General features: G+C 37.6%; 1 protein-coding gene across 6 annotated transcripts in view; it reads right to left on the reverse strand.

Moving 5' to 3' along the window:
• The window catches only part of FBXW11 (F-box and WD repeat domain containing 11), a 117,975-nt gene that overhangs the window by 38,155 nt on the left and 67,724 nt on the right, over nucleotides 1–12,096 (reverse strand). For 4 of the 6 annotated variants that reach the window (XM_004679215.2, XM_012722221.1, XM_012722224.1 and 1 more), the window contains 2 exons: nucleotides 4,221–4,283; nucleotides 979–1,204 (listed from right to left, as the gene is read on the reverse strand). In XM_004679215.2, the coding sequence (XP_004679272.1) occupies nucleotides 979–1,204; nucleotides 4,221–4,283 (289 nt within the window). The remainder of the gene's footprint in view (nucleotides 1–978; nucleotides 1,205–4,220; nucleotides 4,284–12,096) is intronic. The other 2 variants (XM_004679217.2, XM_004679214.2) reach the window with 1 other exon arrangement.

Raw genomic sequence — 12,096 nt, forward strand, 5'->3', positions numbered from 1 at the left:
ATTCCCGCCTGCCCCGGAGGTGACCACATGGTGAGGCAGACCTCTCCTGACCTGACCTGCCCGCTGCTCCCCTCAGCAGTGTAAATCGTCCACCTGCCTGTTCTGCTCCCCACTCTGTCTCTGGTGAAGCCTCTCATCTCTCCTGAGCCCTCTGGCCTGTACCCCAGTTTTGTATGAATAAATAAATCTTAAAAAAAAAAATCAGAGGGGGTTGACAAGGCAGAACACAAAAGGTTTTTTTAGTGCTATGAAAATCTTCTCCAAGACACCACCACATATCTTTATACACACATTTGTGAAACCACACAGAATGTACAACTCCCAAGAGTGAACTCACACATCAAGCCTGGGCTTTGGATGACTGTGTTGCATCAATGTGGGCTTACATATTATAACAAATGTGCCCCTCTGGAAGGATGGTGGTAGGGAGGTTGTATAGGAAGGAGAGAGAGGAAGAATATGGAAACTCTGCTTCCTACTCAATTTTATTACCCTGAACCTAAAACTAAAACAGAGAAAAAGAGAGAGATGGGTAGGGAGAGAATGCAGAAATGTTTGTAGGTATATAAGAACACACTATACTAACAATTTCCCAACACACTTCTACCATTCCCTAAATATCACGTGAGATACAAACAAATATTCTCAACTTTGACACTTCCCAAACACTGTAGGAAAAATATTTCCCATATTTATATCTACATATGACATCAAAAAGAAAAGCATGACATTAACTTATTATATAAACTAAAAGAAACAATAGTATTGACTGCAGAAACTTCCTATATTTCCTGGAGGACACTGAATCAAACTCTTCTCCCAGTGCAATATATTAAAATATGGTATGTAGCCCAAAGAAATGCTGCCACACCCCATACTCATTCATTCATTATACCAATATCAACATAGTTCTACCCAAGATCTTGAGTTGGGCATTTTTACACTATTTAGTTTTTTTTAGAAAGGCAGTATAGTTACCTGGTAAAGCGGTAATAAAGTCCCGCTGCAACATGGGCTTCAGGTAAGAGTTAATATGTCCATGCTGATAATGACACATTCGTGAAATAAGGTGTTCCACAAATTCCACTTGATCTGATTCAGACCACTGGTCAAAATACTTAATACACAAGTCTTTTTCTTTTTGATAGTTTCCTTCTGATGGCCTCTTTCTGGAGACGATCACAGATGATGTTCCATTACTTATCTATTTTAGAAAAACAAAAAATAATTAGTCTGACAAGGAAATCTAATTCATATTTCATTAGAAACATCTCAAAACATGAATTTAATCTTAGATGCCAGTTTTACCCATAAGTCAAACTTATTTCTTTATTAATTTATTCAAGCAGTAATGAAAAATGCATTCAGGGCTGTATCCTCAAGTCTCCAAAGCAAATGCTGAAGCAACAGGTATTCCCAAAGCTAAGTGCCATCTTAAATTATTCTCCAATGCTTATCCCCCAAAACAAGTTAAGTAGCTGATGTTGCAAATCACCATCAGAGAAACTGCTTAAAATGTGTCCAAGTGTCAGCTGATTGACTAGTAAAACGTCTTACTTCCTCAATGTTGACCTCAGATGCCACATTCAGCCATACCACTGATATTTGCATTTGATGCATGTATGAGAATAACAAGCAAAGGTGTTAACACACAGGGGCCCCATCACAGATATTCTGATTTTACAGGTCTGGAAGAGAGCCCATGAATTTGCATTTCTAACAAGTTGATGCTGCTGCTTGTGAGTGACTGCCTTTTACAAATCACTTTGAGACCCACTGGTCTAACAGAGAAGACAGGCATTGTGTTGAAACCTAAAGGGAATCAACCTAGATAGCTTCATTCAACCAAAATTTCAATCTTCTCCATATTGTTTCCAGGGCTACTAATCTGCTGGCAAAACAGTATGGATTTTCACTCCCTTCTTTTCATCACCTACTCAGAGGGTGACCCAAGGTCAATCACATAGGCTTGAAAAGTTCCTCCCCTAATACAGCTGTGGTTTATGGCCATCCCACAAACTCCTATACCAAGAGTGCATTTCTTATTAAATCCATGAAGATCTCATCAAATACATGATCCTTACATAAAACCAGTGTATATGTACACACACACACATATTTTAATTGAAACTACATATACTGTGTCTGGACAACAACAACAAACATCTGAATTCCCAGCCTAAAGCCACACTGCTACTTATGCCATAAGACACAGTAACCTCCCTGTTTCAAAACAAAATAACCTCATACTTAAGCCAAACATTTGCAAAACTATCTGTCCATCAGTTCTGACAGCTCCTGCCTGTATTGTATCAGCAAGGATAACGTAAGAGAATTTTGAAAACTAAAGAGTTACATTCATTAATTCTACTGGTAGCTTATGTCAGAAGGCTTACACAGAAAGAACCAAGAAATTTTATGAATATGTTCCTTAACTTAATGTGAACTAAACCCATCCGAGAAAGAAGACATCCTTTATAACTATGTAAAGGAGTCACTGGCCTTCCTTGACAAAATCTTATAAGTCTTCCCCACCTGAAGCAAGTTCTCATGTCCACAAAGAGTATAAAGCCTCCCGCCCCAACTATCTTGCCACCTTCCTGGTGAGGAATGTTTTTCCCCCTTATAATCCAGGTGTAGAGCTCACTGACACTAATTACCACCAGAGGGCAGCATTGAACAGAGATTTTTGATTTTGCTTGTACTAGGCCACACATAGCTGTCCGATCCAACATATCAGCATTCAAAATAGTCAGACAAATGTTTGTTGTGGTGAACATCAGCAACTTTAAGGGGTATCTTTGCTACTTTTAAGCATAAGGATGTCTGTGATAACACTGAAAAATTAGTAATAACTGCTCAATTAATGACAATTGGTTAAAGCAAATTACACATCTCCATAAAGTATTATTATAATCATTAAAATTAAGTTTATAAAGTTATATTTCAATACAAGAGAACACGTCTATGAAATAATATTAAGGAACAAAGGCAGGATGCAGAATTTTGTATCACACTGTGATGAGGAACTTACCAAAGGATATTGGAAATGGAAAAGTACTGTAAGGAAAGCTTTGTTTTCCTTCCTCTTATCTTTCTATGTATTTTTTTCATAATTGCTTTTAAAACTGGTTAAATATGATGATGACAACAACCTGCATTTGTGCATTGTTGTATTATGTATTATAAAATGCTTTCACATCCATTATCTCATTTCATAAGCACTGGTTTATTACTTCGTTTACTGATGGGTCCCTCACCTTCTTATAGCCTCCCTAGAGCACTGCTACACCATTCATGAAAGACTGATAAAAGAAAAACTTAAGATTTAAGTGTTAAGAAGTGCCCTGAATAATAAAAAAAAAATCAGTAGTAAATTAAGAGAATCCTTATCTATCAAACACAGTGAAGAAGGTATAGAATTGAGTCTGCATATAGCTCCCCCCTCATGACAGTGGCAAGGATCTGATCCTATACCTCATTTTCCATTTCTATTTTCTAAACACCAACATGGCTCAGAAGGATATTCCTGGCATTGTTTATGCTTTGTTTCATTTCATCTTAAATTTGTTGGGGATACTTTATACTTACTAACTAATATACTTTTCTTGTCAAATCAAATGAACCAAGAGAATATTTTTTTTAAGTCTTCAAATTTGGATTTGTTTACCTTTACTTGTGTATTCATGATGGAAAATATATATATACACAGATCTATGTACCACAATGGCTGACTAAAATACTAAATTATGAGACTACATATTGACCAGTGTGTGTCGGAAATTAGGAGAAAAGCTGGCAAACTAAAACAGAACCAGAAGAGACGGAAACTGCGTCTAGAAGACAAAGCAAACCAACAGGAAAAGGGGAGAGAAGGGTTGATGGGGGAAGCAACAGGAGAAAGCATGTCAATGCATGTTATGTGGCATGTGGCATGGTGCCATTCTGGTGACAAGAATGCCACCATCTTTGCTCAGACAATGGCCACAGATTTCAGGCTACTGCCACTTCAGTATCTTTGTGAAAACACCAAAATGGTTTACTATTCACAATGACACTGCCCTAAGAAAGACAAACTATAGAGTGGATTCTGAAACTAGCAAAATCGCACAAAGAAGACAAAACTGCTTGGCTCTTGTTTTCACTGAGGATATGAGCTCAGGGAGCATCTTATCTATAGTAAGTCAACTGCTATCTTATCTGTACGCCGTTGTTCCTACCTGCCAAAGAGTATTTTTCTTTGGGGACTCATCTTCATTTTGATCCTCCATAACTGAAGTGTTCTAAGGGGGGAAAAACAGGTTATTTGAATTATGCTGAGTTTTGCAAATTCTAAATAACTACACCAAAATATAAATTTGAAAACCCAAACTGAAGTATACTAACACACACCCAGGAGCTATTTGGCTTGTGGCCAGCACATACCACTCTCGGTCCAGAGGGCTATGCACACCTTTCATTAATCAATACAGGTAGTGCTGGACAAAAGTCAGCATTATGTCTTTATGAAGCTGGGTATGCTTAGAAAACAGACAATTATGGGAGTGGGGCTGAAGCTCTACCTCAGTCATCAACTGTTACACTTTACTTGTGGCAAGAAGCCCCAGAGACTCATGGGAAATCCTGATGAGTGCAGACAACATTTACTAGAAGGTCTCCTATTCAGTAATCCATCCCAACCATCAGCAATTAGAAGTGACAAAATCCTGGAAGCCACTAGCCCCGCCCCCCTGCCCCGCCCCACCATTCATTCTCTTTCCTCCTTGGGTAGCTCTATTTTTCTGGAATGGCTTTGCAATCTCCCATAGCAAGCACGGTGGGTGCCTCAACCTTTTGCCTCAAGAGGAGGATGCTATTAGCTAGTAACAATCTGGCTTGCCTTGGGAACGCATTAGCTTTTAATTTTTTCTCTACTACACAAAGAAGCACTGTGTAATTATTCTTTCTGGTGACCTAGACACTCAATAGCTGCCCATTAACTAGAGATTATACATGACTGGATTTTCCCTTTTGAAGCTCTCATCTAATGGCTAAATGGAAACTTAATGAGAATGGGAAGTGGGAACTTGTGCTTTGAAAGAATTAACAACTCGTTTATGGGTAACTGTCTCTAAGAGTCTTTTAAACTAAAATTTTAAAACTGAGACACAAAATTTGAGCTACAACATTTGTCCCCACAATATTATACCAAAGGATCCCATAGATCTTTTCAAGTACCACTGTTTTACAAGATTCTGCTTATTGCCTATAGAGGTTGAGCTTGGTCAGATTTTCCTTAAATTCAAGTCACAAAATGTTTGGATCCAAACACTGAAAATACCCACTGTAGATAATGGCAGAAGACTCCCCACTGGCCACTCACTGCTCTGGTCAGAATGCAGTATGTAGTGAGAAAGACAAGAGGCTCAAATCCTGATCTGGTCTTTCATTCTGTGTGTGTGTGTGTGACTCTGAGCTAGATGTTCTACCCTTGCATCTACCCAAACTCCAGAAAGTCATTGTGGAGCATGAAACTATTCAAGACAGTGCTTGATGTATAACAGGAATGTATAACGGGGGGGGGAATTGCAACTCCCAATTTTGAAAACGGTACTTGCCCACAAGTGTTATCTTTCCCCATTTTTTCTAGCCCTAGACTCTGATACAACAGGGTAGGCAGGGCTCCAAGTGTGAAAACCAACCATGAGCTAGTGAGAAAAGCAGTATGTCCAGGTGTCCAAACAGGTCTGGCGTGGTGGCAGGAATACATGATCTTGAATGGAAAGGGGACAGAGCTAGAAGAACAGAAGTAGTACTTTTCTCTTGGTGTAATTTTCCTTTTACTGCTATCTTAAAGGACTTAGGGATTAATAAAGAAGGCAGGTTTCCTTAGGGAAATGAGCCAAGTGGGAACATCATCTCTTGAGTCTGATTAGTAGTTAACAAAGCCATCCTTGCAACGTCACAATGTCTTGGGTTCTAAGAGAATGTCAAAAAGAAACAATAGATGGAAATGTGAAGAGTTGAGCATGTAAAGCAAAAGAGAGATGGGAAGTCCCCACCCTTGTGTCTCTAGGCACCCCAGGAAATGTATGAGGGATGTATGTACTTTGAACTAAAGACTGAAATATAGGGGCCTGGATCTAACAGAGCTTTTCTAACTGAAGCTACCTTAATACTGTTTTCACTCAGGAAACTAAAAAATAATGTCAGAAGTCCCTGCAGACTACACAAGAAACAACTGTGTCTACAGTAAGAAAATTTAATTCTTCCTTCCATTCATTCCAAAATAGAAATGGTGTTTATTTGTGTGGTTGGAAAGGAACCAACCCATCTGATAAAAATAGCAACTATTCTCTTTAGGCTTGATAGAACTGAACAAAGGCGTACAATTTAAAAAAACTGTTTCAGAAAGCTCCGTGGGGGCTAGAGTAAGCTCTCCCATCAAACGTGTTTTCAACTTGTCTTGCAAAGCCTTCAGAAGATGTCAAAAAGAAAAGTCCAACGAGGATTCTAGGTGTGACACAAGAGATGGTCAGAGAAAAAAGACCTGAGTCTGGTTAAAAGACAAATCTGTGTGCTCCTATACCCATTCTTTCCCTCTACACCCCTTTCCCCACAACTTCACTAAGATACTAAAGGCACTGCAGTATCTCATAATTCAAATCAGTTTAGTCCAAGTTTTTTGAACATGGACAGCTCATCATATTGACAAATACTGGACCAAAACAGCACACATATCCTTCCTCCTCCCACTTCCCTGGACAAATATTTCTGACAAAGGAAAGAGCCACTTTTGGTCAATATATCCCTGTGCTATTTCCCATCATCTTTCTCAACCTGCTACCTGGGGTTGTGGGAATTAAAGGGGAATGACAAGAAATTCTCTTACAGGAGTCATATTTCCTCTTATTCTTTTAATCACTTTGATTTTTAATCCTTAAATGTATAGTAGACCAAAAGTCACTGGTTCAAGAGTAAGGTGAGAAAAGAACAATGACTCTTCCAAGAGAAAGGGTGGTTTCCTAAATCTAAACTCTCAGGTGAAACCATGAGGTAAGCCAATTTGAGAGATGAAATCCTCTGTTAAGTCCCAACACTTCTGGGGACGGAAAGTTCTATGAAATACCAACCTGGCTTATTCATCACTCTTCTGGTCACCACTTCTTTCCTCCAACATCTATCAAGAAGCATCACATATGAATAAGAACGCAGTGTCCTGCTCTGACAGTACCACCAAGGAAGGATGTGACTGAAGAAGTGCTGGCTAGACTCCAGTGCAGACAATCCTCAGACTATGGACATGGTGATCAGTCCACCGGCTGTAGGCTACTGTATTTATTTGGTAAAATGTTCAGCAGCATCCTTGGCCTCTACCTATGAGATGCCGGTAGTAGCCACCTTCCCTGCCTGATTGTGACAACCAAAATCCTCTTCAGACTGCCAAGTGTGCTGGGAACAAGCCACTGCTCTGAGGGTGTGAATTCCTAACCTTGTCTCCTTAGAAATACGGGCTATATCAGGCCTGGTCTTTCTCTTTGGGGTTCTCTCCTTTGCCTCTGTGACAGTGTATTTTTCTTCAACTACTATCCTATCGCATCATGGCCAAGTAACTCATGAAGTACAGAGATAGTCATTCAAAGTCCTGGCAAAGTACTGCTCGACATTAAATTCGTAATTGAGAAGACTTGCCTGGGGGTGTAAGCTGTAGCTAGGCACACACACAGGAAGCTCTAAGCAGTGATTTAACTTTGCCAGTAGGTGCCACCAACTAACAAAATTTCACTTGGAAAATTGCTACTTTAAGAGTTATGTAAGAAAAATCAATTTCCTACTATAAAAATGTTGCAAATTTTACTTTTTGCATTTTATGGTAAAATAAAATGCATTTTATGGTAAAATAAAAATACTGTAATTTAATTATAAGATTCACACACAAAAAAGCAGCTTTACTCCCAAGAAGAAGAAAACCAAACTTACAAAGCATCTAAAAACTAAAAAACAAGGGTGTTGTGTTTTTCAGAATTTTGTGTTTGAGAATTTAAAGAGAGCTACATAATGAAAAATAGTATTAGCTAGTAACTGCACTAGTCTCTGTTGCTTCTTCAGAAAAGAATATCAAAGTAAATAACCCATTTTTACATAACAAACTGAGGATAAGAGAAATAAATTAACTGGCTAAGAATCACACAGTAAACGGGATATGAGGAACTCAGATCGAATCTGTTCTACTCAGAAATGAACTAACTTTCCATATACTGCAGGTGTTTTCCAACTGCTGGTAGCAGCCTATGAAATCAACTTAATGGCTTGCAATAGTGATTTTTAATAAAATGAAATTGAATCTGGACATTTCCCTGCCCACAAGGATAAGCATGACAAATTCACACAAAATGGCTAAAAGGAATGAGCAAGAACATAATAAGAAAATTCAAACTAAAAGGCAACAAGCAAAAGTCATTACTGCAATAACAATATTCACACCAAACCATCTCTAAAAGGCAAAATTTATAGTTGGTAGTGTGTACGTTTACTTAATGAATAAATTTTCACCAAATATATCAAGGACAAAAGTTAGAAATACTTAACAGTTTTGAAACAACTTTTATCTTTGATAGAGCAAATAGGTAAAAAACAAAACAAAAAAATCCCTTCAATTTATTAAAACTATAACCTCAAACTTTTATCCTAGAGACTATACAATATATTCAATTTCCCATGGAATATTAAAAAAAAAAAAAAAAAAAGACCACACTTGAATACCCCAGGCCACAGAAGTCTAAAAATACAATTTAGAAATCAGGAAAAGGAGATGATGATGATTATATGTTTAAGAACAGGGTATGTAGAAAAATCAAAATCTATTTTGCCAACTATTACTTGCCATAAATTTCAAAGATAAATGTATTGGGCAATGATGACAGACATTGGCAAATCAAACTTTTGGGCTATTATTAATTCTACTTAGGCTCCTAAACCAGCCTAAAATTCTTACACCTTCACTTCATCTTAACAAAACATTGCTGGGAAATAAGACCCCTAGGAAGCTAGAAGCATTCCTTTGGAAAGAAAAGACAAATATTTTTTAAAGATTTGTTTATTTATGCTTACAGAACTGGGGTACAGGCCAGAGGTATGGTGGGTAAAAGGATTCACCAGAGACAGAGTAGGGAGCTGAACAGGCAGATTGACAAAGTACACTGTTGAGGGTAGCAGCGGGCAGGTCAGAAGAGGTCTGCCACGCCATGTGGGTCAGCTCCCTGGCCAGGGACCAAATCAGTGGCTTCAGAGAGCCTTGTAATGTGGTGCTTTAACCTGCTGCGCCATCTGGGAGAGTCCCGAAAAAAGAAAAAATTTATCCAGAAAGCAGTCTCATTTCTCATACTAATCTGGCAGTTTGGAGGAAGGAATGCTTTTTGCATACATGACTTTTAATATGACAACACTAACCACCATTAAAAATAAAGCTTAATCTGAAACCTTCCCTCCCTCTACACAAATAGTAAAATATAGGAACAAACCAACTGCTTTCTATATACTATATAATAAAAATTATCCTTCCTGTTCCACGTGGCCTGGCAGAATGGCTCCTGCAAAGATGGGTGACAAGAAAGACCTAACTGCCACCAACAAGGTAGTGACCATAGACCACATTATCAACATTCACAAACATGTCCATGCATGGGCTTCAAAAAACAATACCCTTGAGCATGCAGAGATCTGTTTATGTGTCATGAAGGAGATGCGAAGTCCAGGTGTGTGTCCAGGCTCAACAAAGCTGCTGGACTAAAAGAATAAGGATTACCCCATATTGCACCCATATGCCTAGTCCAGAAAACACAAGGATGACGGTTTACCAAACAAGTGCTATTTTCTGTGTGGCTGTCACCACTTATGGATGAGAACTAAGCATTGAATGCCAAAATTGTAAAATCACAAAATAAAATAAGAAAATTTAAGTTCTTGGAGAGTTTGACTGAAATCACTGCTTCATGATTTTTACAATGTAACTTTTCTCCTAATTTATCTATAGTCCCACTGGAATTTCTTAACAGATCTTTGGTTGTTATTGACATTACAAGATAAAATTATATTAAAATATCTGGAAGAGAGGATACAAGAAACTGCTTTTCTTCCTTTCCTCACCACCAATGTTTTTAAATTTATGCATACAGAACTGGGGTCCCAGCCAGAGGTACAGGAGCAGTTAAAAGGATTCACCAGAGACAGAGTGGGGAGCAGAACAGGTCAATTGACAAGTACACTGCTGAGGGGAACATGGGTGAGACAGGAGAGATCTTACCATGTGGGTAACCTCCCTGTCACTGGTATGATCGATGATCAAACTTGCAGTAAAGCAGCTGCAGTGCTATCCTTTAACCCACTGTACCACCAGAGAGATCCCATTCACCATTTTTTTATTGTAAGAGAAGGAACAGGGGAAAGTTCTCCAAGCATGATGCCAAATATAACTATAACTGACTAAATATTACAACATAAAATCAATTATCAATTAGGAAACCAAAATTAATATCTCAGTAAGGAAATCAGTATGTTAAATAGTTATTTCAAAATAAGAATTTAAATGCTCATCAAAAATGAACAACTACAATAAAAAAAGACACAACTTTTCACCTATTAAAATTGGCCACCTTAATTTTTCCATACTATAGTAATCAGGCTCTCTGGCAGAATTTTTAAGTTGCAACCTTTCAGAGAATATTCATCCATGTATTACTTGAAAAAGTATTACGTACCACTAGGCATGATTTAACACAGAGCAATTTATCTAAGAAATTGCAAACCTACAAAATTAATAGCTATAACAATTTACTGTAAGGAAAAATAGAAAACAATGTAATTAGTTATTAGTTAGCATCAGGTTCTTTTAAAAATGTTTTTATTTGATGCCCAAAAGTAAATAACTAGATTAAAAAGATGTTGCATATATACACAATGGAATATTACTCAGCAACAACACACACACACACACACACACACACGCCTTTTGCAGCAACAAGGAGCTAGAAAGGACCATGCTCAGTGAAATAAGCCAGAAAGAAAAGGAAAAACACCGAATATATTTATACTCATAGCAGGAGTATAAAGAACATGTGGAGAAAATAATAATAACGAACAACTATATACCAAATATAAAACTGTATTTTATGGGAGTAGAAGGGGGAATGGGATCAAAAACGGCAGGGGGAGGGAGGTGCACTGGACTATGGTGATGGCACATGGGTAATTTGGTGATGGGAAGCCCACGGGGATTACAACTGAGATGGAAAAGGGCACAAAATGATGTAAAAATAAACTATATCATTTTAAACATTACCAATTTTTAAAAAAAGGTTATTTTTCTTCCACAGATCAAAAATAAAAAAGTTCTTATTTGAGTGTAATACGGTAAAGAGAATAATCCTCAGGTGTTATTAGTACTTACACCAAATTAAAGACCAGGGCCCCAAACATTTCCCTCATATAACTTCACCATTAAAGCCTCTGAGGTAATCATTATTTTAAAAATATCAGCACAGATCAATTTAGCCCATATATGAATATACAAGTGGAGTCATATGATGTCTACTGAAGTCTGGCTTCTTTTGCTTAACACGATTTTCAAATTATAAGTAAAGCAGCAGTTCATTCTTTTATTACTTCAAAAATTGTTTGTCCACTCTACATTTGATGGACATGTGAATTGCTTGTACTTTCGATGTATTTTATGTATAAAATACTTCTGGTGTCTTTTGGTCAGGGCATGCATCGGGTCTATGCCAATGGGTGAAGAACTAAGTTCTGGAGCACATATAGTCACTTTCCTAAAGTAATTCTACTCAATCCCACCAGCAGTATATGTCAGTTCTGGTAGTTCCATACCAGGTATGGGTTTTTGGTTTGTTTTACTGTTGGGTTTTTTTTTCCACATTAACATTCTCCTGCATATAAAATAATCTCTATGGTTTTAATCTCCACTTCCCTGATGATTAATGATTCTGGGCACCTTTGCATAGATTTATTAGTCACCTGGATATCTCCTTTTACAGTGTGACAGTTTAAAGCTTTTGATTATTATTTTTTAAAAAGATTTTATTTATTTATTCATATAGAACT

The sequence above is a fragment of the Condylura cristata genome, unplaced genomic scaffold, assembly GCF_000260355.1.
Source record: "Condylura cristata isolate star-nosed mole 26May11 unplaced genomic scaffold, ConCri1.0 scaffold00008, whole genome shotgun sequence".
Lineage (NCBI taxonomy): Eukaryota > Metazoa > Chordata > Mammalia > Eulipotyphla > Talpidae > Condylura > Condylura cristata.